Raw genomic sequence first — 27,168 nt, forward strand, 5'->3', positions numbered from 1 at the left:
AATTAGAATGGTAAACAATTTAAAGGGAGACACAGACCAATGTTAACAATTTAGCAGGGGAGATTCTAACCCATGTTAACAATTTAGGAGAGACACACCACTTAATTCAGAGGAGAGACATACACGAGTGTTAATTTAGGAGAGTCACAGACCAATGTTAATTTAGGAAAGACACAGAGATATGTCTTGCATCAATAAATCAATTTATTTAAAAGAATATGTTACAATTTATTACACTAAGTGACATTACCAAACATTTCTTTTTAAATTTTTTTCAGCTTTTTCCCCAGTGGTTAGCTAGACTTCACACATTTTTTTTCCTTTTTTGTTGTTTCTTTTATTTTTCTAATTATTGGTTTTATTATCGAGTAGTTTAACCAAAAAGAAACATTGTTTTTTGTCTTCCTTTGTTCCATGTTCTTTTGCTTTTTTTTCCTTTTATCTTTTAAAAGTTTTCCCAAAAACCAACAAACTGGTGAAAATACTGTACAATAAGATTTTCTACTTTTTATACCTTACTGAAATAAATTAAAAGAGTTGGTGATTTCAGTCAGAGACAGAGCACAAAAGAGACTGATGGAGAGAAAGACAATGCACTTCCAAATGTAAGGGCAATGACATACAAGTATCTGATCAAACCGGCAGCAGACACAGATACGCATTTCAGGGCTCTTACATAAACTGCATTTGAATGAAAGCCCTCTTGGTTTGGCGTTTGATTTCGCTCAGTGTTAACATTCATGGAACAGCACTTGATTTTCAATACCTTTCAATGTCACCTTTGAGGAAAAAAAAAAACAGGAATTGTGACAGATTGCATGAGGCTGGAGCATTCTTGAAGATACGGTTATTTCAAAGGTACAGTTTTATAAAACAATACAGCATTAGCTCAAACAGCTGCAATCAATTGTCAAAAGGGAGGTGCAATTTTGACAGCGCTGCACAAAGAAATATAGGCTGTGTTTTGTAATATATTCTAGTAATGTACAGTACCGCCCAGGCCTGGTGTATGCTAGTTTTTATTAAAACGCACTTTGTTAGTAAGGATGGATGGTACCGATCAGGATTTAACACTTTCTTTTTCATTTTCTTGACATGATTTTCTTTGAGAAACAAATCTGTTGTTGGAAATGGATTTGTGCTAATAAAAAAAGCAAACACACAAGCTCCTGTTGATTTGCCCCTTGAATCTGTAGTAAAATACATCATCAGATCAAGCCGATGCTGCAGCTGTCTGTTTTGTGCCACAAAGGGTTAACTAAAAACCCCTTAATCTAAATTTAATAATACGCATTATTTTATTGCAGGGGACACAGAAGAATAAAAATGATCAGAATTATTTTTCACAGGCACAAACACATTTCTGCATGTTTTCCACCAGAGACCTGTGGCAGACCAAGACAAGATATGTCAAATCCAGATCAGTACTAACAGCTAAATCAGACCTAATTAACTGAGCTCAGCTGGGATGAAAGCCAGACCACGCAGCGGGTCTTCAGGACCAAGACTGGGAAACACAGTTCAAATACACATATTTATGAACATCTGCCCATCTACTCAGACGCTCACAAAAACAATGACATCTGAACACTAACACTGCAGCATTCTCTACCTGACAGCTCCAGTTGCTATGGCAATGAAACATGTGATGAATTCTACAGCGACACACTGTATTCTACACACGACCCCAGGAGATGGAGACTACAGCCCATCAAAACCAGTGAATCTGGAGAAGAAACGGAGCTTGCTTTCATCAGGAGTAGGGGGTACCAACAGGCAAAGAAAGCGGTGTCGACAAGCATGTGTGTAGGATTAATCAAGTCTTGTTACCTGGGATGCAGCTAGACTGACTGACCTAGAGAAGACATGCTTTTTCTTAGTCCAAACTTGAAGCAGAATGCCTTAGGCCCCTAAGCTGGAGCAGTGCACAGTACTGAAGAGACACAACCAGACACTGTACATATGACCAGAGCTGTGCAGAAGGTCTAATGACTGGCACGTACTGGTGTGTGTACCCCTTTGTTGCATGGCAACCTGGCAAAGGTGCCTTGGACTGGAATATTAAATCCACCGAAATGACAGAACCAGAAATATAAGGTGTCTGAGTGGTGTTACGTCTGTTAGTTTACCCTTGTCTCTCCTATATACAATTTTCAAGTGCGACATATTGGATAATGGGGGCATTTGTTTTCAACAGGAAAGAGAGCAGAGAATGAGAGAGACAGAAAACCTGTTCAAGTTTATGAAACGGACGTGAAAAACGTCATCTGGATCAGACTCGCACCTCTCTGAATGCGCCGAATTATCTCCCGCCAGCCCATCTCAGCACGTTCCTACTGTCATTAAACCCGCAGGACGGCACGTCCCGCGCAGCGGCCAACTGCCGCCCTCATTTGCGCAATGATGCAGGAACCTCACTGCTGCAGTCTGGTCATGCAGACCGGACCAAAACGCAGGTGCACGCTCAGACGCTCGCACACGCCCAGCCCAGCCGTCAGAAACTGTCATGCAGAGCTGAGAGGCAGCCACACTGCAGCAAAGCACTCTGCCAGTCAAATCCAAAATCCACAGGAGTGACAGCAATCAAGCCAAGACCGCTCTTTCATAGCGTCTTAAATACTACGTTGAGCTGTGGTATGGGGCCCTCTACTGGGAGCTAGAGGAAGCGTCGCTGATCCACTTAGTGTCATTTAATTGCAAAAAGACAAATCTTGAATCTGTCGGTTGATTTTTTTTTTTTTTCCCCCCTCATACCTCAATTTCACGTCAACACTTTGTTCGAAAACCCTATTCTGCAAAGCAATACATTTTACATAATTGCACATAAGACCACAAGCTCTGTCAAAATTTATCCAGTTATCCTCTCAGAACACTTCAAATGTACCGCATCTGGAATTGTTTTTTGGCATTTATGCAAACGTGTGCAACCGGTCATTCGCAATACTGCCTCCTTGAATATACATACACTTTTCTTTTACAGGAATTGGTAAACTGCAAAAACATAATTAGTGTTTTAGAGCAGGGTTCAGCACCACAAATATTAGAGTTTTTTCCTAATAGAGTGAGGGATTTGGGTTTTGTGTTGAAAGTTTTGGAAAAAAATTAGCCAAGCGTATCAAAAGATTGTTTTAGCATGTTGTTTAGCAAAATTAAGCAAAGTATATAAATGCTACCCTGTATTCTATATGGGTGATTATTGACTGCACAGGAATTTTTCTCTCTCCTGGTCTCTTCAAATACCTTGTCTTTATTTGTCCTTGCTTTTAGTATTGTTATTATTCTACAGACCAGTGCCATGTCATCATGTTTTTGTTTGTAGATTTTTAGTTCTGAAATGAAGATCTCACCAAATAAAATGCATCTCTCTCCCTCTCTCAAGTCCTGAATGTTTTTCCATGTTAGTTTCACAATGAAATTAATTTTAATTTTTTTCCTCTATAGTTCAGCAATTAATGGATCTTCCCCCAAGAAGCTGCATCTCCATTCGTATACAGGTTTCTGCCATTCTTCATTTTCCAGCACAGTGCAGCAGGTCTCTTGGAACCATTCTTTCACCTTTTCTGAAATGTAAGTCTTTTCTTGTCCAGCATCTGTGAAAATCTCTCTCTCCAACTCACTGGCTCCTTTGCTCCCCCAATACTTCCATACCAAGTATCCAGCGGCGATCTCTTTTCCTGCCCCTGTGTTTCACCTCCTCGTTCTCCTTGTCTCTCTCCTTCAAGTTCAGAACATGAGGCACATCTAAGTATTGGTCCAGACCAATCACATCACAGAGCAGCCTTGCCGGCCACTCGTGCTGCAGATGTCCTTCCACGCTGCCGATTGGCCGATTCCCCCCCGCCCCCGGCTCTTGCTGTCCATTTGTGTCGCAGACGTCCATTTCCTCGACCAATCAATCGCACAGCAGTGACCCCTCAACTAGTCGCGTCAAAACTGTCAGAGTCCCACCCCATGAAGTGATGTGATGTACGGAGGATTCTAACTGATTAATTATCATGTTTGCATTTTATACCATTACACAACATTTACTTCCTTCTTTGTGGTTCTTCTTAAGATTGACACCTCTGGGTTCTTAAGATTGAAATGATCCTTGTTTGCCGTTTTGTGTGTGAGTGTGTGGTTTTGTTTTTTTTTTTTTTTTGCGGATCTCTTTCAGTTTGATGTCTGCTGTTTGTCGCTGTCTTGTGTATGGATAGTTTCTGGTTGTGGTGTCCTGCGCCCAGTGAGGCGTTGTCGTGGAGTTTTAGGAGGTGACAATCTCACCCCCTAGGTGCCGCCATCCCTTCTGTGTCTCAACAGCTGGAAGATATTCTGAAACAGAGACAGGGCTCAGAACACTGCCACCTAAAGGAACTACGCACTCATCATCTCAGTTCACATTCCGTAAGCAGTCAATGACCGCACACTAAACACATGTCTACACGCTGCATGCTCACACCGCACACCGCATGTGCGCTCAGTTATACACACGACGACACGCTGCACGCTCACGCCGCACACCGCATATGCGCTCAGTTATACACACGACGACACGCTGCACGCTCACGCAGCACACCGCATGTGCGCTCAGTTATACACATGACGACACGCTGCATGCTCACGCCGCACACCGCATGTGCGCTCAGTTATACACATGACGACACGCTGCACGCTCACGCCGCACACCGCATATGCGCTCAGTTATACACACGACGACACGCTGCACGCTCACGCAGCACACCGCATGTGCGCTCAGTTATACACATGACGACACGCTGCATGCTCACACCGCACACCGCATGTGCGCTCAGTTATACACATGACGACACGCTGCACGCTCACGCCGCACACCGCATATGCGCTCAGTTATACACACGACGACACGCTGCACGCTCACGCAGCACACCAAATGACGTGCGCTCACACCACACACACACACACACAACAGCATACCGCACACTGCCGCTGCCCGCACACACAGGGGCTGCGACACAAGCACTCTCTCAATCCAACAATGCTCCGCACAAAGCAAAGCGTTCTCCCTTTCACGCCGCTCACAAAAGCACCAGCACACCTCTCTCCAGCACACCGCCGCAACAGCACTGAGGCATTTTGATCTATTTCAGGTTTGGCCAGCCACTGCAGTCTCATTAAAATTCAGCTGCAGAAGCCGAGCGAACAAGCAGTCTGCCTCTGGCTGTCTGCAAATATACCCGGCACAACGGGACCAAGGAAATGCTCCTGGAAGTTCCTACACGCAGCTGGGCTAACATGGAGGCATTCTAACGGCCGTGCCACACAATCAGAAACCCAGCCTCTCCCCTCACCTCTCCTCCATCCAGAGCCTGCCTGCTGTCTCTCTCTGCCACTCTCCTTTCCCCTCCACCCATTCCAACTCTGTGTCAAGGCTGATGGCAGAGACTTCTATAAGGTTCCTCTGTTTTTCTGAAGCCGCTTTCATAATAACGGTCTGCAATCCTCGGACCACAGAAGCCACATTCTCCTACGTACCCTGTGCTGGTGCCTTTGCTGTAAAACCCTGTTCACACACTTTACAGTAACACAACACAACATGTGGCACCCGTGCACAACAAGGTCATACACCGACACAGTGCACTGTAAGAGACAGAACAGGAGTGTGCACATGCGCCAACACAGAGGAAGGGTCTGACCCAAACTGCAGTGACAGACTCCCACCTGCAAGGGGCGCCATGTTTGTGTCTGTCACTGAGGCTGGCAAAGCCTTACCTTACTACACATACCATCTTTACTGCAGTTTTTATTGTCCTTGTCCGTGGCCTCCTCTTCAACCTGACAGACAGGGGAACGAGAGGACCAGAAGGGAAAGAGGAAAACAAGAAAAAAAAATAGGTCAATTCAAAAAAAGCAACACTGATCCTTTATGTGCTACTTTCAGTTTAAAGCCTGACATTTTCTACGGATGCACTTCTGAAAGTACAAATTAGGTTTTAAATGGGATAATTTCCTGTACAGTAGGCCATCTCACCTCTTTCCTCCACTTGAGTTCGCAGAAGACCCGCTCGAAACATTCGTGCATGTAGTTGAACTGCCGGGGGGGGGGGGAATGATGTTTCCCATGCATAGACACAGACACAAACACAGCAAGATGTCCTTAGTCTGATACAGGATACACAGCAAGTATAAAGACCCCTCTCCCTCCTGTCCCGCCTTTGCATTGTCCTGAACTCACGTATGGTGTGAAGATTTTCACCCAGCGAGGCTTCTTCTCCCCTCTGGCATACTCAAAGCAGAAAGCCATCCCTTCCTCGTCTGTATCCCAACGCTGCATCTCTCCCCACTCAAAGGCAATCACCTGGTTCTATATGTGACGAGACGCACATATTTATGGATCTTCCCTCACCACTCATTTGCCTTGGGGCAGTATGAGCAAGCCCCTCAAAACCAAGGCAATCTGTGCCATCTGGAGCAGCTGCGGCTTTCTGCTCTCACCCACCTTCCTGCTGCCCTCCTTCCAAGCATGCAGTTTTACACCAGGGTCAGATTTGCTTCATTTGTCTCACTTTTATCTCTGCCTTTCATCCAGTCACCTCCAGCTCCGGCCTGCATCCTCCCCTTCTCCCTCACCCCCAGCTCTGGCCTGCATCCTCTCCCTCACCTCCAGCTCCCGCCTGCATCCTCCCCTTCTCCCTCACCTCCAGCTCTGGCCTGCATCCTCTCCCTCACCTCCAGCTCCCGCCTGCATCCTCCCCCTCTCCCTCACCTCCAGCTCCCGCCTGCATCCTCCCCCTCTCCCTCACCTCCAGCTCCGGCCTGCATCCTCCCCCTCTCCCTCACCTCCAGCTCCCGCCTGCATCCTCCCCCTCTCCCTCACCTCCAGCTCCGGCCTGCATCCTCCCCCTCTCCCTCACCCCCAGCTCTGGCCTGCATCCTCTCCCTCACCTCCAGCTCCCGCCTGCATCCTCCCCCTCTCCCTCACCCCCAGCTCTGGCCTGCATCCTCTCCCTCACCTCCAGCTCCCACCTGCATCCTCCCCTTCTCCCTCACCCCCAGCTCTGGCCTCCATCCTCTCCCTCACCTCCAGCTCCCGCCTGCATCCTCCCCCTCTCCCTCACCTCCAGCTCCGGCCTGCATCCTCCCCCTCTCCCTCACCTCCAGCTCCGGCCTGCATCCTCCCCCCACCTCCAGCTCCAGCCTCCAGCCTCCAACCCCCCACCCCCCCCACCCCCCTCACCTCCAGCGTGCCCTCCTCCGTGCAGGCGTGCAGTTTGAAGTGACGGATGCTAATGGCTGTGATCACATGTCCTTTGCGCCGCGAGTCGCAGGAGCAGTGGGGGAAGATGATCTCGTTATAACCCTCACAGGTGCGCAGCATGCTCAGATACTGGGACAGAGAAGGAGAGAGAGAGAGAGAGAGAGAGAGAGAGACAGAGAGGGCCGTGTTACAGAACCGCCTCTGGTGCGGATTCAAAACGGGGAGACAATGGCATGCGCAGTCACAGGGGACACTTACCATGGCCATTTTGCGCTGCTCAGCCAGTTTCTGCAGCTGATAGGACTTCTCGTCAGCCTTGATGAATCCCTTCTTCACGTCATCCAGCGCCTTGGTGGGACAGAGCAGAGAGTGAGGGGTGCCCCAGCCCTCGGGTAGCCTCTCGGGCAGGCAAAGGATGAGGAAGCGGAGAGGGACACAGTGGCGGTGAGGAGCGGCAGAGAGAAAGACGGGTGTGGAGCAGTGAAATAAAAGGGAGAGAGAAACACAGAGACGCAGAGACGGGCATGGTGGAAGCAGTGGTTGACAGCCCAGCTGCGGAACAAGGATCTCGACACCCGTGGTGAAACGAGAGTGAGAGACAGTGAAAGAGAGACAGACGGAGATGGAGACATAGGGATGGACCGAGGAACCTGACAGACGGACCTGGTGGAAGCAGTAATTGATGGCCAGCTCGTTGTCGTTGAGCAGGATCTCCTCCTCGGTGGTGAAGAGCCACTTGCGCAGGCAAAGGCAGGTGCCCGGGACAGCCGAGGTGTAGTTCTGCACGTACAGCTTGTGGGGGAACTCGTTGGGGGCCAGCTTTCGCACTGAGACACGGGGCACAGAGGTGGTGGTGCACTCTTGACTGTACAGTCAAACACTAAGCCTGGTTTAGAGTCAGACTGACAACAGCGTAGGACAGCAGGCAGAGCTCTGGACTCCAGAGCTCTAATTACATTACATGCATTTAGCAGACATTCTTATCCAGAGCGACTTCCATCTCAACAGAACATAAGTGTATCCGTTCAAATTTAAATGAGCAACAGTGTCAGATCAGGCTAACAACACTCCCAGACCAGTGAGTGTGAGCTTAACACTATTCAAACCCTACCATAAGTTAACTTGTGCAATCTGACAGAGGCCAAGTGCACTACTATACAACAGTCCGTAGAGCACAGAATCAAAATACAAATACACGTCCAACACAGTGTGAAGGGTGGGAGCCCTAGAGCACTGAGAGACACCGAGTTTACATCCGGTCTTTCTGTCACCACTGGACAGCGGCCAATACATTCAGACAATTAAGGTCAATGCTAGAGTTAATAAATGGAAAATGTGTACCAAAAAAAAAAACAAGGAATCCTCTCTTGTACACAAACAAAGCACTTACCAAAGGAGTGGTTGATGACTTCAAACAGGGCAAAGTAACTGGCTGTGATGCTGTCCATCCCCACCTTCATTACCACAGCCTGAGAGAGTCACACAGAGGACGGGGGGGAAAGGTTACAGCCTGTTCACAACACGTACACTACGAACCCGAGAGCAACAGAACTGCACTGTGGCCGCAGACACCGCCTATTAATGAAACAAACAAACGGTACTATTCCCCACATGCCCTGCATTGTCTAGTGATGGCACACTGGTGGGGGGGGGGGGGGGGACAAAGGCTTCAGAATGCGAGTACGTGAGGAACAAAGCCCAAAGCGCAATTCATAAAAACGCTAAGTGAGAGGTCCATTACAAAAACTAAAAGCAATTATGAACCAAATTGCCATAAGCTGAAGTAAAAAAAAAACAAAACAAAAAAAAACAGGATTTCATTAATTTTATGTCATCAACACCAGCAAAAACAATCCAAACAGTACTGAAGATTGTTTCGGCGAAAGGACACCCCATTTCTCTGTGCAGCGGTTTAGGGTGCTGCATCACCAGGTTGTGGGTTCCAGTCTTGCAGAGAATACTGTTTGTGTACGCTATCCTACCTGAATTGCTCTAGCAACAATTCAACAAGAAGTAGTGTGTGATCTGTACATTATTTAAGTCAATCTAGATAAGAGCAATAGCAAAACATCCCAATAATCCACCGGTTACTGTCTGCAGAGCGCTACCGCTTCACACCCCTGACGCCATTATCCTCAGTCCCACACCCCTCTCTTCTTTTCGCATGGCAGCGGGAGACTGCTGGAGTACCTGGTAGACTTGGTCGGTGGTGCAGTTCTTGCGGACCCTGATGGCGACGGTGGTCTTGTCGGGCAGGGCTACCCGCAGCTCCACATCTGACACGCCATTATAGTTCTGAGGGGGGGGGGGGAGAGAGCGGCGTGACTCACTGGCGAAAACGGATGTGTGGGCAGCCACAAAAAACACACTCATGCAGCGGCTAGACAGCCAGGAAGGCAGAGGTGGATGGGGACGTCGAGAGACGTAAACAGGGTGCATGATGGGGAGAGACACACGCAGAGAGAAACGCACAAGCCACATACACCCCCCCCGAGTAAGCCAATGAGAGACACAAGCCCAAGACACGCAAAGACATACTGTGCTATACGCATACAGCAGCAGACGCACCTCGTCGGATTCGGAGAGGAACTCCTGCATGATGTCGCTCTCTCCGATTACCCTTACTGAACAGACTGCCGAAAGAGATAAAGGGGTAATGAAAGGCGATATTGATTATTGTTCTCCAAATGATTCCCCAAAGTATAATTACATAATTCCACGATTGCCAACTGCTGATCTATGGCAGAGCCAGTTCCCCGTATCTCCCTTCTCTCATCAGCATGCTTCTACTGCTTATGAGCTACTGCAGGTGTGTACCTGTACCTCCCCCTCTCTGCAGGAGTGCACCTGTCTCTCCTCCTTCTGTAGGTGTGTATCTGTATCTCCCTCTCTGAGGGTGTGTACCTGTACCTCCCCCTCTCTGCAGGTGTGTATCTGTATCTCCCTCTCTGAGGGTGTGTACCTGCATCTTCTCCCTCTCTGCAGGTGTGTATCTGTATCTCCCTCTCTGAGGGTGTGTACCTGCATCTTCTCCCTCTCTGCAGGTGTGTATCTGTATCTCCCTCTCTGAGGGTGTGTACCTGTACCTCCCCCTCTCTGCAGGTGTGTATCTGTATCTCCCTCTCTGAGGGTGTGTACCTGTACCTCCTCCCTCTCTGCAAGTGTGTATCTGTATCTCCCTCTCTGAGGGTGTATACCTGCATCTTCTCCCTCTCTGCAGGTGTGTATCTGTATCTCCCTCTCTGAGGGTGTGTACCTGTACCTCCCCCTCTCTGCAGGTGTGTATCTGTATCTCCCTCTCTGAGGGTGTGTACCTGTACCTCCCCCTCTCTGCAGGTGTGTATCTGTATCTCCCTCTCTGAGGGTGTGTACCTGTACCTCTCCCTCTCTGAAGGTGTGTATCTGTATCTCCCTGTCTGAGGGTGTATACTTGCATCTTCTCCCTCTCGGCAGGTGTGCATCTGTATCTCCCTCTCTTAGGGTGTGTACCTGCATCTTCTCCCTCTCTGTAGGTGTGTATCTGTATCTCCCTCTCTGAGGGTGTGTACCTGCATCTTCTCCCTCTCTGCAGGTGTGTATCTGTATCTCCCTCTCTGAGGGTGTGTACCTGTACCTCCCCCTCTCTGCAGGTGTGTATCTGTATCTCCCTGTCTGAGGGTGTGTACCTGTACCTCCTCCCTCTCGGCAGGTGTGCATCTGTATCTCCCTCTCTGAGGGTGTGTACCTGCATCTTCTCCCTCTCTGCAGGTGTGTATCTGTATCTCCCTCTCTGAGGGTGTGTACCTGTACCTCCCCCTCTCTGCAGGTGTGTATCTGTATCTCCCTCTCTGAGGGTGTGTACCTGTACCTCCCCCTCTCTGCAGGTGTGTATCTGTATGACCTCCCTCTCTGAGACTGTGTACCACCCCACCCTGTATCAGTCATTCACCTTTTTCCAAGTACTCCTCCAGACCCCTGCGGCGTGCATCCAGCTGCTGCTCCGACAGCGAGAAGGGCCACTTCCCGGGGAGTTTAGGGAAGGTGAAGTTGGCGAACTCTCTCTTCAGGTTCTGGTGCAGGATGGCAAACTCCCGGTAGCGTTTGGAGCACAGCTGCCTTCCTGCCATGTACACGTTATAGACCTGCACAGACAGGGAGACGGTGCTGACATCCCCAACTGCTCGTACCCGGCAGTCACAGAGAGTAAGGCAGAGATAAAGCTTGTAACTCTAAAACATTAAGCTTGCGGAAGACCAAATTCAAATCTAAGATTTTGCTGAAAATTCATGTATCCTCAGTATCCATGTGATCCATCTTGGAATTCCAAAGAATGCGGCGAGCCAAAATGTCAGCGCTGAACTAGAAAGGAAACTGCTGGGAGCGCTCACCACGAACTTCTCCGCGTTCTGCTCCACGTGTTTGTACGTGGGAACGGAGATGGGCACGGCCTGCTTGTCGCTGTAGTCGTAGCAGGACTGGGCGCTTCCATCGTCCCCCGGGTCCAGGCTGTCAGCTTCGGGCTGCGGTACAGACAGCACCGCCAAAACCAGCTCCCGCTCCCCTGCCCGGATCAGATCCACCACCTGCTTGTGCGTGGCCCCCTCAACGTTTACCCCATTCCTGAGGACGAGAGCGTGAAAGTCAGACACCAGCGTGCACACACACACAGGTCTGCAGTGTAGATATATGTAATATGTACATTGAACCTTGTCCGAGGTTGCACTGTATGAATGGGTTACATAACACATAAGAGGTGTAATATAGACCGTTGTGTCTGCTCTGCAGATGAATAATGTAATGTAGCCTAACACAGCACTGTACTGCATCTTTCAAAGGGTGGGTAGAAGCACCTGTAAGCTGCTTGTACCACTGACTCTGTCTAAAATGGCATTCTCCCACAGAGTGGTGCAGCCAAAATGCTTACATTTGCATGGCCTCACTGACGCCCCATGACTCATTCCCAACAGAGGTTATGTTATCATCATTGATATGCGGCTGCCCACAGAGCTCCTATTTAACCACTCACATTCTCTGGAACTATTAGAACCAGAGCAGATACCGGAAGAGTACCTGAATCAAGGCCATAGCAGCAGAGGCCCAATGTAACCAATATGACACAATTAGTCCAAAATTGGAGGGGCAACAAAAACAAACACAAACAAGAACATATCAACAGCGTATTGTAAATAAAATATCCTAAATAAGGCAGTATTCCAAATGAGACCAGTCAGAAATAAAACAGAACATTCTGTAATACTGCATTACAATGGAACAGCTACGTAAACATCATATTTGAAACTTCTCCTCTGTTCAGATTAATTCACTCAAGTTTGCACGTAAATAACTGGATACAACACCACTACAGTTATTTACTATGAAATGAAATGGCAAGCAATAATGGGCTAAAATTAACTAGTACTATTTCAAAAGATAGTAGCAAATAAAAGCAAACAAAACCTGCTTCTGAATGGGGATGGCAGAACTGGACATACGGCTTTGCTGATACACATTCTGCTACAGGTGGTCAAAATGTGAATCAGTGGCCTTTACCCCCAGATATGATGGTCTCACAGGGAGAGGGGAAAAGGTGATATCTGCCTCAGCTTTTAATTCCTCCATTATTCAAACACTTAAATGCTCCCAAACAGAAGTGAATGGGCAAGAGTGCCAAAAGGGCTGAGAGATCAAAACATCAGAGAAAGGAGTAAGACTCAGTGGCCCTTCGTTGAAAGGACACCTTCAGTTTTCACTGAAATCTGCACCACAACACCTCATTTCTCCTGAATGCTCAACCTTTTTAGCACAAGACCCTTCACATACACAACAAATCAAGATGAGAGAAGATGACAGAGGCAGAGAAAGAGGCCGAGCAAGAAAGGATAGGGTGCAAGGTCAAGTAAGTGCATCCCTGAGGCATTGCCAATAACTTTCAACATAGCGAGAGCGAGAGACAGAGAAGCAAGGAGTAAAACAAGCCCGGTGCAATGCAGGGTGGAAGGACCTCACTGGCGGCTTTATTACAATACGACAGTGGTCATACGGCGGCTCCTCTCTAAGCAGTGAAGCACTGCCATCCAAGGACAATGCTTAATGATGCAATGTGCGGCAGCTGTGTGGAAGAGTGGTTGCGAGCGTGTGACCCAACTGGGACACTGTGAAGCTCTCTCTCAACTACTCTGAAAATGACCTGGCCAAAAAAAGCAGCGGAGAATTCATATGAGCAATGCTGCTCATCAGCAAAAAACCTGCTGTGCATAATTAGAAAAGCTAGTATGAGTCATTAACACAATGAAAGTAGAACTGACTAGGTTAAGGGTGAACTGCTGACTTTGATGAGCAATGGGATCTGGACATCCTCCCCTCACCCATTGCCACTATAACATTTTTTGTACAAATGAAGTACAAAGTTCAGCAGGAACAGGACATTATACGCAATTCAGAGTAAAATATTTCACAAAGGGCAGACACAGAGATATTCAGTACAACAGAACAAAAGTACTATAAAGACTGAAAAGCTCAGAAAATGACTGCTCAGCAGTGATCATCCAGAGCTACACATTCCAGCCAGTGACACTGTGTTACAAATGGTGAAAAGCTGAAACGGCAAAATGTCTTCACATCCTCCTACCATAACCAACAAAGCCGGTTAATGTTTTACAAGGTGCCACTCACTGGCGAGGTAAATGTGCAGAGTCCTGCATTATGTCTGCCACAAGACAAAGTGTTAGAACTGAGGTTATGTCTGTATCATGGTGGAATTCTGCATTTCTCCCCTTCTCTCTGTCTGTCCCTGTCATCGACAGCATTTGTTCCTTCTCCAGATTTACATTTTAGTCTACGCTTCAGACAAACTCTGCTGGAACGAGAGGAAGTGCCGCCAAATATTTACAACGTCCATCTCACGCTACACATCTTTCCAAAACTCTGCCTGGGCTATCACTTCGATACATCAGTAGACAATGCCCGACGGCGTACGTGACACGACAAACATAAAGTTTCTGTTCTTCTCTCAGTGCGTCCTCCACAGCGCTGTTTGGACGAGACGCATTCTCCGCTCATGGCTGTGTGTGTGCGTGTCTCAGAATGTGTGTGCGTGTCTCAGAATGTGTGTGTGCGTGTAGGCAGTCTTACTATAAGTGTGGGTTGAGAAACTGAGAGCCCGTCTCCAGTTACTTGAGAGTGTATTGATTATGAAAAGAGAGTGCAGGCCAGGCTCCAGAGTGGTGCTGCTCGGAGTGACAGTTGCATGTCCGTGGGCGGGGACAGTCAAGAATTGCTGTGGAACGACAAGGTGTCCCCACACACCCAAGGCCTATGGGGGAAAAGGCATGTCCACTTACTTTGGGAACTCGATGGCATATTTAGAAAGCTCCCACTGCCACAAACGTTAATACAGACTTCATCGTAAGGAAGCTGTAGAAACTTTCGCAGTTCATGGGGTTGTATTCAGAGTGATTTCGGTGGTTAGTTCTGATAGCAGACCTGTACAAACCCTATGAGGAAATAATGACTGTTGACTGAATGAAGATAGTGACTGTTGTCCTGGTACAGAGAAGAACGGCGGACACCTCTATCTCAGGGACACTATGATTATATTTCTCGCAATTAGCTGCAATACAGCAGCAGTATACAGACAATGATGACGATTCCCTATTTCTGCTGCTGATATTTCTGTGCAGTGTTTTGTTGGCAAACAGTTCTCATTACTCTTGAGTATTGGGAGGATTTTAGACTAATCAAACTCATCAAGGACTTTGAAACATTTGAAACATGGCACCAAATAAGACATTCAAAGGCTGAGAAAGGGGAGCATAAGTACTATTAATAGTACCAGTATTATTATTAGCAGGCGTAGTGGCACTCATTTGCTAAGCCAAATGCCCTTATCCAGGACAACTTACAAAGCTTCATAAAAATAATCTGTTTATACAACAGGATATTTACAAAAGTAATTCAAGGTAAATGACTTTGTAAGATTTTGTAAGATTAAATGACTTCGTCAACCACAGTATTCTACTGGTCACAAACCAACTCTCATTCCCTCACACTGTGTTCTCACCTCTTTCCTACAACACATAAACTTACGTAAGAGACCCCATTGTCCCGCTGAGTCAATTAACACCATACTGTGATCAGACACCTTTTGCTCCTTCAACCAGGGGGGACTACCTACTGCTAGATTACAATGTAAACATCCCAGTGACTGGTCTGAAATATTTAGTTTTGGTTTTAAATAAGTTTAAATGATTGGATGTCCTGAATCAACCACCTTGAGATGACTGGCACTTGAATAAACCAGGATGGTATAATAGATAGCTGGACAGAGAGAAACAGGGCACCTGCTAACACCTGGCCTGAGCAATGTCCAAAGCCGTTTTCACATATGAACTTCGGAAAATGTCCGGAAAATCAGGTCCGCACATTGTCCGGAGTTTCCCTTTCACACATGTAGCACACAACAGGAGATTGTCCGTGTCAGACGCATTCTCACCTACTGGAAATACTCCGGTTTGGTTTAGGCGAGGGGTGGCGCCTGGGTAGAGCATGCAGGAGGCAGGACATGACGCAAAAAGTATGCTGCAGAAATCGCAGTGGCTGTATTCGAAACTGCCTACTGCATACTGTGTACTGCGTACTACACAAGTATATACTGTATACACTGCATACTATTTTTCACTGTAGTACCCAGTATGCAACCATTAATGATTACATTTGTAGTATGCTACATTGCCGTGTGAAATCATTGCGAGTTTAGAAACGTCCAGATTTCCTTGTGGTATTTTCCAGTTAGACACCACTTGCATTCTCACAAGTGAAAAGTACTGACGAGTTCACGAAAAGTATTCGCAAGTTGAAGTATTTTCAATGTCTTACCTTTCGGTGGTACGGACACATAATGTGGCACGGAGGAGGAGAAAGCGAACATAGCTAATGTACTTTTGGGTAGCCTATTAAAAAATCACACACATAGCCATCCAAATGGTGCTACCGGTACACGTAATTTATTATTAATTATACATTTATTATAACAGGAAGGTAAGTTTTTGTTGTTCGCTATGTAATGTTAGGTTACCAGTTCACCTATCTCACTATACCTATCACTATTACTTAGCTACAACTTAGCTAGCTACTAACCAGATAATAAACTAGTAACCAACGTTACTAATCATTGTAAGAGACAAGTTTTGGCAGTACAGCTATAGCTAACTCTCTCTTTAACGATCATTGGACTCAAAATAGCATGTATTTGGAGATATCCGCAATGTCAACAAAAGAGTGGAAAGCAATATACAGGCACGCAGAAAAGAGTACGAGTATTCTTCCGGCTTCGCGCCAGTCGCATGATAGAAGATAGAAACGTCAACACCATGGCCACTCACTCGCCGTGAATTCTCCGGAACGTGACCTGCTCTATTCACACATGGACTCAATCTGACATTAGACGGACTTTGTACTAGGGAGCTGGCAGAGTGAAGTCCGTCTCATGTCCAGTCCGACTGATTTGGACATTTGCGTTCTCACATACAGCTCCTCCGGGTAATAGTTAGATAAGTTCCGGCTTTCAGTGCATGTCTGAAAGGCTCAAACTCGGGTAGCACGGGAGTCACATCATACATTGAGAATCTAGCTGTGTACATTTCTCTGTGTGCAATAAATTGTTATTCCCTTGACTTCTGTGTCAGTGGCAGTCTTTTTTTTTTTTTGGTGTAAGACCTCGGAACATAAGTTGAAAACAATACCAGGCTAAAGACACTGATTTTTTGGTATTATTACTATTACAGTCATTTTTCTTACAACTTGCAGTCTGACCCTATGTTTCTTTTTCAGTTCTCTTACGGCACTTTACACCATTTGTTCAACTGCTGTTATTGTGAACGCACAAATCAAGTTCTGTTTCTGCTCTTTTTAAAAGTCTCTACTTCACAGCAATGGATTTAATGTGGGCTAATTAGAATAATGATGGTAAACAAGAGCGCTCTCTTCCCATCTCTCTTTCTTAACAACAACGCCGAAGGAGAGCAGCTGGAAAACAGGTTGTATCTAAGCAAAAGAATATTCAGGTGCAGCGGCCTGTATGCAAGACTCCACTCTTGTACTGCAATTCAGAGATCTGTTAGTTAAGCAAACAGAACAGAAAGGACTGGTCCTAAGCTACCTGAGGTCATCCTCAGACTCCAGCACACTTTAAACAATGCCATAACCACACATGCTGGTATGCTGGGGGATTCTGTCCTCTCCCTCCATAGAGCATGGCTCACAGGCCTTTATGTTACCCAGCATACTGTGGCACACTTAGAGAAACTAGTCCATTTCCCTTTCAGCATGTTTTAAGACTGGTTTCAAAAGAGATGTCCTGTTCACTCTCCTACACCTGACACTGGCCAGCTGCTCTAAAAAAAGCACCTGCTGCCCTCTGATTTGATGATATGAAGAAGTGTGCCGGACTCAGTCTGGCCTTCAAGGGCTGTATCTAGAACATCCAGGTGCAGCTGTGGTGACAAGATTCTCAGGGAACCTTCAAGAAGAAGAAAAAAAAGACTTGACACCATGAGATTTTGGGATCATAAAGCTGCTGGACCTCTGCAGTATGCTGAACATCCCTACCCTGTACTGACACTCTTAGCCCCCAACTCAACACACACACACACACACACACACACACAATGAAGCTAATTTACCAGACAACAGATTCCATCACCACTGCACTTTCCTAATGCTTAACACCTCCACAAAGACAGCAGTGCTCCTATCAGTAAAACCTAATCATTTCCTGATCATGTCCGCGGCATTTTCAGACCGCTCAAGGAAACATCAGCGGAAGGGGACATCAGCATTTTAAAAGGAACCGAGATCACGGGGAACCAGTGTTTCATACTTCCTTTCCACCCACTGCTGTATTAACATTACTGTCCAGAAATGACCACACCAAAGACTTGCGCTATTATACACCATGTGCGTGTGTACACACACACACACACATACATATATATATATATATATATATATATATGGAGAGAGAGAGAGAGAGAGCGAGAGAGAGGAGAGACAGTGAATGCATACAGTATTCTGTTAAGTATTAAAGTATTAAATGAAAAATATAATATTTAAACAATCAGCTTCATTCTCAGCATCGCTATCTTGAGGTCTGATCACAAATAACTGCTTGTGGGTGCGCGTAGCAATAATTTTGATGACCGCCAGTTACTGTGTGCGCATGTGTGTGAACGAGTTTGTGTGCTCTGTGTATGTGACTAGAATTCGCAATGACCACAAGCGCACACACAGAGCGTCTTTCATAAGAATGGACCTGCTCTTTTGCTGCTATCTGTACATCACTGATGCCACACACACACACGCAAACACCCACTCCCAAATCAACCGGACAGTGCTTGGTTAAATCTATCTACCTATCTACCCATTTAACAAATATCAATGCCGCTGGGTTAATCCTATCGCCGCTCACGATAACCCACTATTTCAACAGGCAGGTCATATCAATATCTGGCTAGCCACGCTGATATTCACCTTTGTTAACAGCAAAAATGCATTTTACAGCATTTTGACTGCGTGGCGAGCTAACGTCAGCTAGCTGATAATAAAAGGCAAGACGCATCCATTATGGTGCTGCCAACCTAGCAAGCTAAGGTTAGAAATACAATAAGGCTAGCAATGAAATAATGAAAATGGCAATAACAAAAATGTACTAACAGATTGGCAGCACGTATTTAATGACAGTGATATTTTACCATTTGATGGAAATGTGAGTTTTCACGGGGCACGCTTGTGAATTTACTAACTCACGTTAGTCAGCTAGCTAGAGTGCCTGTGTTGATGTGTGTTTGGAATTTTAAACGCGCTCCCCCTTCCGTCAACCTCAAGCTAGCTTCAAACCAACTGATGCATTATGCAGGCATATGTTGCAAGCAAACGACGATTCAATTGTTTGATACCCTAGCAAGACCGTAAGAAATTTAATTTGGTAGTTGTGTGGCTAGTTAAATAATGTCACATATTACTGGTCAACTGCAGAGCAATTAGCGAGACAGCTAGCGTGAAAGACATCTATGTGGCTAGCTAGTCAACTAGCTCAACAAGCTTTTTTTAAATTTTAGCTTGCTAAATCGGCAGGGTAGACTGGTCTTAACAAGCCTAGAAACGACTAGCTAGCTCACTAATTTTGACAAAAAAGCAGACTGACCATTCTTCGTGTAGCCAGCTTAGCTAGCAAGCTAGCAGCCAACTTACTGAAATGTCAAATCTGTTCATGACATCATCAATGGAAATATAGCTGGACCCTTCTGTCCCTTCGCCACCAGTTAGCCAGTTAGCTGAATAAAAAAAAGATAGGGATGGGGTAACGTTAGCCAGCTAGTCACTTCACAAAACACGTCAAACCAGGGGACCTGCAGTTGCTAACTAGCTAGTCACTGGCCACAAACTCGTGCTCGCATGGGCTCTTGCAGCTAATTCAATGGCTAGTTAGCCACCGAGGCTGAAAACATTACGTGGGATTGAGCAAACAAATTGAGTTTTTAATGACTGACAGCTAATAATGTGGCTGGCTGCGAATAACTCAACACTGAAGTTTACGGGATGGGAGTCGACATCCGACAAGCAAGCTAACGGTAGACAGCTAACGTTCGCTTGGAAAAAAACGTCTAGCGAGTTAGACTAACTTAATCGGTCTGGCAAGTGGGGAAAAAAGTTAGATAGCTAGCTAGACCAGCTAACCAACTTACACTTCTAGGATTCGGTCTCCCTTCGAGATACCAGCCCTGTCCGCTGCCCCTCCCGGTAAGACGGCACTGACATGCTGAAGAGGGGCATACAATTCTCCGTTGATGCTTCGTAGCTGCCCTCCTTCACTAACTTGTCCCCGAACGTTGAAACCATAACCGGAATCTGACTTGACGATCCGAACCAGTCGAGGGCCTGACGTCACCGTGGTTGCCGTTTGGCCTCCGGTACCGGACGCCGAACCGACGCCGGAGCCGTTTCGCGAGGACGTGTGGAGCAGCGGAGGGGCCGCCGAACGGATCTCATCTCCTTCCACGTCCGCCATGTTTTAATTATTCCCCTCTCCACTCGCGTCTCCCACACTTCAGCACAACATTGGCTTAGTACGCTAGACGGACACGAGAAAAACCGACCCTGCTCGACACCGCCCCCCCCCCATCACGAGGCGCCCACCCCCCGCCGTCTCTCTTCTCTCTCGAGCTCTTCCGTCATATTGGTCAGATTTAAGAGCGTCATGCTGCGCAACGCTCTAACCTGTACATCATCTGAATAGTTTAAATACTGTCAAATATCTACTTTTTTAAGCGATCCACATTCTATTTAGACCAGTAAATTTGTACAGAATTTTGCGCAGCACGACAGCCTCAATCCCTTTTCTCATACATACCGAGATAGCTAGCAACAGCCCAAAGCATCACGGAAGATGTAGTCATTTCAGCAGGAATATTCCCTCATGGTTTTTGAAATTAGCTAATTTTCGATAATGTCAGCATGTTGATATCGGAAGCTAAATCCAACATTTTTTTCCTGTAAATTCCATCTTACAATGCTAATATGTGGAAGAAAGTAGAATTGTTATTTTGAACTACTGTCGCAATAAAGAAGTCGGGGTAATATCACCTACAATGACTGTTGGGACAAAGACAGATTTACAAATAATGACTAAACAGAAGTAATATAGTCTATATTTTATATTTATTCATTAACGTCTGAAAAATAAACGTAAAATAACCAATGGGGAAACGATGAAGTTTCAAAGAAATTAACTGCTGTAGGTCTGCTTAGCTACATACACTTCTCAGCCACATGATGGAGACATTGAATACAAAATATTGTAATGCAGCCTTCTTCTCAGCGGTTTTAGGCCCATGCTATTTGTAGGACAACGAAACGCGGGGTGGAAGTAGAGACATGCCAAGTAGTGATGGGAATTCCGGCTCTTTTTAGTGAGCCAGATGATTTCGCTCAGCTCAGCAATAAGAGCCGGCTCTTTCGGCTCCCAAACGACTCTTCATTTAGTACCACTTCTGGCTTTTGTAATTCAGCCAAATTTATCAATGACCTATGATTGGTATGTGTGCACATATATCACTTAAATTATTCAATGTAATTATACTAAACCTTATAATTTCCAGAAAACCATTAGTTTGGTATAAAAACATTAATGTAAAAACATCAAACACTATTACACATGTGTATTGAACGTTTTATTTATATTGCACGTTGTAAATTAACGTTTCGCTACAAACACTAAACACAGTGCATCTGGCCCTCGTGCATAAATGTATGTTACAAAACATTCAGTCAGTGCATGGAGTTCCTGCGGCCGAGCAGTGTGGCGAAAACATCATCCTATTATTCTGTCTTGTATTAATTAACAAAACAAAACAAAAACAAAAAAAAAGAAAGAAAAGAAAAAAGAAATCGGCTCTCAGACGGGAGCCGGCTCCCATCGTTCACGTAAAGGAGCCCGCTCATAGAGCCGACTAGTTCGCGACCGGCACATCACTAATGCCAAGATGTGGTTACTGTTGCCTTTGTCTCTGCATAGCCAAGTCGTTAAGTCTAAAATGGAGTAGGATCGCCAAAGTTAGTGAATCACATTTTTGCAAGAATGTGTATTATAGACAAGTGTGCAAACTCTGCAATTTGTGTGCAGTTTTAAAGGCAGATAAAGTGACAGGTTTGAAGCATAAAATGACATCTGTGATATACACCTAAACATGTTCCAATCCAAGAGAGAAGATCAACCATGGCAAAAGCATTTAAACAGCCAGGGGGAGCACACAACACTGAAATCTACAATACATTTGCTAAATCTTTCCTGGGAATTTTTATTTTGTAATACAGTGGCTGAGTGGTATTCAGGAGAGGATTTACTGTATTATATTTTTTGGCAAGATATCTAGCATACCAACAAAATGTCTGAACATGACTCTAAGGTAGGAACAGTGTGAGAGGGAATGAGATACATTGTCTGAGTAACCTATACATTTTTATATGAGTATACAGATATTTATGTATTTATTGTATATATTGTGCTCCTTTAGTGTTCATATACAGTGACTGACAATTTATTGAAGCAACAGATTTATAACAGATTTAACCATACAACTGTTGTACTGTAGTGTATGTTTGTCAAATAATCTACACCAACAGTAGTTGTAGGAGATGACCTTGTAGTGCATGTTCTTTAATGGAATTGTACAGCTATATTGAAAGTCTTATAGGTTGCCTTGCAAATGGAATTCAAACTGAAATTGGCATTGGGTCAGTTGACTGAGTTTAGCCAAGGGAAATAAAGTGGAAGGGAGTGGATGAAAACAAACATCTGACTAACAAGTCTAACAAATGAAAGCTTTGCATGCAAGAGGCAGAGAAAAAAAGGAGAGAGGGAAAGAGAGAAAACAGGTCTGACGATATACCCTGAGATTGCTATCTTGCTGCATTGTAACTGGTCTTGTGTCTTAGCTTGACTCTTTGACTGGAAATAAGTTTCCATTTAAAACTTCTCAGCTCAATAATTTGATTTGCTTGTCCCTACTTGCCCCCGGTTTTTGTTTCAACGATTATTTAGCATGTAGTACTCAGCAAGTAGTATAATGCAGTAGTATAAAGGGTCGCCTGCTTGAATAAACGTGATTACATGTCTTGCTGGTTGGAGCCGTCTGACCTGGTCGATGGTACTACAGATGGATTCAGCGATTACCCTGAGTACCTGGTCATGACGCCACCTATAGCGTCCCTCCACAAGCGCTTTTGGACAGCTGCTGAGGATATGCTCCCTTTTTCTGGGCACAGGGGACATGATGGTGATTCCGCCTTGCCCCAGCAAAAGAGGTTAGCTGGGCTGGGCAAAACGTCATAGACAGACTGGATGAGGAATTTCACGCGGGAGGACTCTGCTTTTCATAGTTCTGACCATGAGATCATACGGTCCATCACCTCTTCCCATCTAGTCCAGGTTTGTTGCCTTGTTGCCACAGACCCACGGACTTGCTCATGCGCAGCTCCTCGACCGTAGCTCTTACTTCTTGCTGGGCCAGGTCTCGCCTTTCTTTGCCCTTGGCTTTGTAGTTAGGAGTTGGTATAATGCCTAGCCCAGCACGGCCTGTTGCCACAGGCCCCACCACCACTCTGTGCCTTAGTCGCGCTTCCGTTTGGTCCACTGCATGTTCAGCGCTCCACTTCCTTCCGGTTCTTACTTCGATCCCTGCCTCCCTGAATAGCAGCACCTCCCTGGCACGAGTCACCATGAACTCCTCACTCAGGCTTTTGAAGGGGAGACTCAGCTTGTTCCTGTGGCCATAAAGGGCAATACTGCTTAAGCTCCTTGGCAACCCCAACCATCTTCGGAGATGGCTGCTGATCTTTGTCTCCATCCCTTCCACGGTTGACAATGGGAACTCATACACCAGCAGTGGCCAGAGGACCCTAGGCAGGATGCCATGCTGGTATATCCAGGCCTTAAACTTTCCTGACAAACTCGATTTGTCCACAGCTGTCAACCACACTTCTAGATCTTTAATTGCTGTTGAAATGGCAGTGGTGTCTCTCAGGGTGGAGTCAAAGTATTTCCCAAGGCTCTTCACAGGTTTTTCTGTGACTGATGGAATGCAGGTACCTCCAAGTGTGAAGCAGAACCAGTCTGACACTTTGCCTTTCCTCAACACCAGAGACCTGGACTTTGCTGGTTTAAAACACATCTGAGTCTCTCCAAGCCTTGGAGGATCCATCTAGTTCCTGGAACTGATGAAGTTGTTATAGTAAGATCGTCCATGACGGCTCGAATAGGGGGCTGCCGCACTCCAGACTTGGTTCTTGGGCCTCTGCACTCCACTTCTGCTGACTTGGCTAGCATGTTCATAGCCAGGGAAAAGAGAATCATGGAGATGGTGCACCCTGTAATGATTCCCTTCTCGAGTCTGTGCCACTCAGATGTTACAGTCCCAGAAGAGAACTTCATCTGGAAGTTGTTGTAGTAGTCCATTATGAGGTTCTTGATTTTGCTTGGGACATGGTGCAGCACCAGAGCCCTTTCCACTAGCTTGTGAGGTACGGAGCCATCAGCATTGGTGAGGTCCAACCACACTACTGCCAGATCTCCTCTCCCTTCATGTGCCTCTCTGATCAGCTGTGTCACCACTCCACTGTGTTCGACACAACCTGGAACCCCTGGAATCCCACCCTTCTGTACTGAAGCGTCGATGTACTGGTTCTGAAGGAGGTACTCTGTCAGCTGCTGGGCGACAATACTGAAAAATATCTTGCCCTCGACACTGAGCAGAGAGATGTTTTCTGAACTCTTTGATGTTAGTTGACTTCTCCTCCTTTGGCACCCATATGCCTTCTGCAAATTTCCATTGCCATGCCACCTTTCCCCTCCTCCAGATGGCCTTCAGGATCTTCCACAGTCGGTAGGCAAGCTTGGGGCACCTCTTGTACACTAGATATGGGACTCCACTGGGTCCAGGGGCGGACCTGCTTCTTGCAGCCTTCACCACCGACTGGAATTCCTTCCAGGTGGGCTCTTTCAAGTTGAAGTCGGTGGTTTGTTCTGGTGGATTAATCAGGGTTCCGCACACTCCGAGATCTTCTTCTCGTGCCGCATCACTGTAGGTGCTCTGCAGGTGGCCATCCACTTCTTCTTTGGAGCAACTGAGGTGGCCACTACGCTTTTGACCCAACAGCTGTTTATGCTGTTGGGTCAAATGCTGTGTGCTTTCTGGCTCTCTCTTTCACTCGCCTTCTGTGCCACTTCGCCCTACGGAGTGTCAGGAGTTTCTTCCTGAGGATGCTGCGGAGATCTGCAAGCCCTACTTTCTCCTCCTCACTTGCCCCCCTGAACTGCTTCTTCAGCAGCCGTAGATCATGCCTCAGTTGAGTTATCTTCTCAGCCCTGCGATTTTTGGCATATTTGGTCTTGGTACTGCTCTTCTCCAAAACTCCAAACCTTTCCAAAGATTATAAATTAATGTATATATGTAACAGAGTGCAAGTGTATGTATTCTGTGAAGTGGCACTAATAGTTACAAGCTTTATTCATTACCTTTGTCTTATGCTATTGTCAATTCCAGTCAATTCCATAATTACCTGGCAGCTTGTATAAAAGGGCTGCCTATATCTGGGGCCAGAAAGAAGGATGGTGATCTTGGGTTAACCAGAGGTTTTGGTGTGGATCAATAGAAGCAATGGGAGATTTAAAGAACAAAGGTAAATTTCAAATAGCATAGGATTGTTATAGTAATATTTAAATAGGAAACTTAGGAACAATCTCTTGATGCTTTTCATGAAATGATCTTCGTGCACAGACTTGCTGTGCACGTGCTTGCAGTCTGATACTAATATATATAAATATATACTAATATTTTTGATGATAGAGGCAAACATATTGCAGGCTGGTATGCCTGCTGTTGATATGGTGTGCCTAAAATGTATTTAAGAGTGAGGTGTAATGAATTAATTGGTTTATGACATGCCCCGTGCTTAACATTCATGAAGATTTTAACTCTTATGGTATGGATTGTGACTTACAACTGACGTGCAATGAATTTTTGCCTATTTGGTTTTGGTTACTCATTGCTTCAGCTGCAGGAACATGTGCCTCAGGCTACCTGAGAGGACCCTGACCTTTACAAAACAAGTTGTTATAAAATGGGTTTTACAAATATGATGTTAAAACATTTTACACAGTTGATAGAACCATACAATATATAAGTCTATTATGAGGGTATCTTGCGGTAATATTTTGAACATGTTACATGGCCACCTTGTTACATGCACACACACAAACATAGTCACACTATCTCATGCAGACACACACACGCACACACATAAAGCGCACACACAGATAGAAGCAAACTCAAATTTAATCAAAACACATTAAAATATTTTATTTTCATTTATGCATATCTCTGCAGACGACAGAATATTATCACATTTTAAAATTCTGTCCCATTCCAAGGGCTAAACAAAACAGTGAACAGACACTGGCACATTTTACGTAGTGATACCAATGTTCAACACACATTTGAGACACCCCCAGGTTGTCTTGCAAAAGATCCCCAAGCCTGTGTTACAGCTTGGTGAGATCAGATCTACCCAGAAATTTGCAATCCAATTTTTTGTTCAGATTCCTAATGGTAAAATTTCTATGTCATAAGGGAATACATTTGAACACCCATGTATGGGAGGGACCTTTTAGTAGTTTTGAAATGCCCATGTAATGTTTATTATGTTGGCAAAATGAAACGTGAGCTAAAAACATGATGTAAGTATCCTCCATTTCGTAAAGGCATAAAGGTAGCCAATGTGCCAAGAAGAGGGAGAGACAGAGACAGACTGCTCCTCCAGAGAGAAGCACACTGGATCGACTGCTTAGCTACTCTTGCTCCAAGCAGCCTTCCTGAAGAGCTGTCCCTAACCTGCTTTCTATAAAGAGTTCAGATCCTACTCCTATTGTGTACCCTCAGGTGCCTATTTACAAATTCAATATTTGGACATGGTAAACCTTCTGTCTGCCTATTTGCCTCTGTATTGCATTACTGTACTGGAGTCATTGAAACGCCCCCACAGCTCCCTCTAATGGGTTCTCCACTTCTTGCGCCATTCCCCCACCTTTGTTTTCTGTTCATTATGAATGCCTACGCATGGACCTTTATGTTAACCTCCGTAGCACATTAAGGAAGGGCTTTGTCTAAAATGTTTGTGCAGTAAACACTATGACCATTTCTGAGGATCTAGCACATGCTCATAATCCCTTAAAAGAGTATTAGAGTCCAGGGCATTGTCTCTTTTCATGCTTTACAAATCAACAAATCTTAACCATAATAAGCATTTTAATAAGCTCATTGTATATGACATTAAAAAAACAGCAGGCATTGATATAGTTTGCTGTGAGGTAATTAAGTAATAAAAAATATAACATCGCAAATGGACCATAATAGTCAAATGTTTGA

At 45.6% G+C, this 27,168-nt stretch overlaps 1 protein-coding gene and 1 pseudogene across 2 annotated transcripts; both read right to left on the bottom strand.

Annotated features, from left to right (window-relative positions):
• Nucleotides 1–545: 545 nt before the first annotated feature.
• LOC118784665 (sorting nexin-27-like) lies at nt 546–20,342 on the bottom strand. Of its 2 annotated transcripts, none has more exons than XM_036539023.1 (13): nt 19,933–20,342; nt 11,581–11,812; nt 11,142–11,334; nt 9,782–9,846; nt 9,404–9,508; nt 8,604–8,682; nt 7,877–8,040; nt 7,472–7,561; nt 7,193–7,342; nt 6,191–6,319; nt 5,987–6,046; nt 5,742–5,790; nt 546–4,311 (listed from the first exon to the last, which is right to left on the bottom strand). In XM_036539023.1, the coding sequence occupies exons 1-13, from the start codon at nt 20,253–20,255 to the stop codon at nt 4,244–4,246; spliced, it is 1,707 nt and encodes a 568-aa protein (XP_036394916.1). In that variant the 5' UTR covers nt 20,256–20,342; the 3' UTR covers nt 546–4,243. The 2 variants fall into 2 exon arrangements, with proteins under 2 accessions (XP_036394916.1, XP_036394917.1); XM_036539024.1 differs by having other exon boundaries at nt 5,728–5,790.
• A 2,430-nt stretch (nt 20,343–22,772) lies between these two features.
• LOC118784438 lies at nt 22,773–25,297 on the bottom strand (annotated as a pseudogene).
• Nucleotides 25,298–27,168: the final 1,871 nt, after the last annotated feature.

Source organism: Megalops cyprinoides, chromosome 10, assembly GCF_013368585.1.
Source record: "Megalops cyprinoides isolate fMegCyp1 chromosome 10, fMegCyp1.pri, whole genome shotgun sequence".
NCBI lineage: Eukaryota > Metazoa > Chordata > Actinopteri > Elopiformes > Megalopidae > Megalops > Megalops cyprinoides.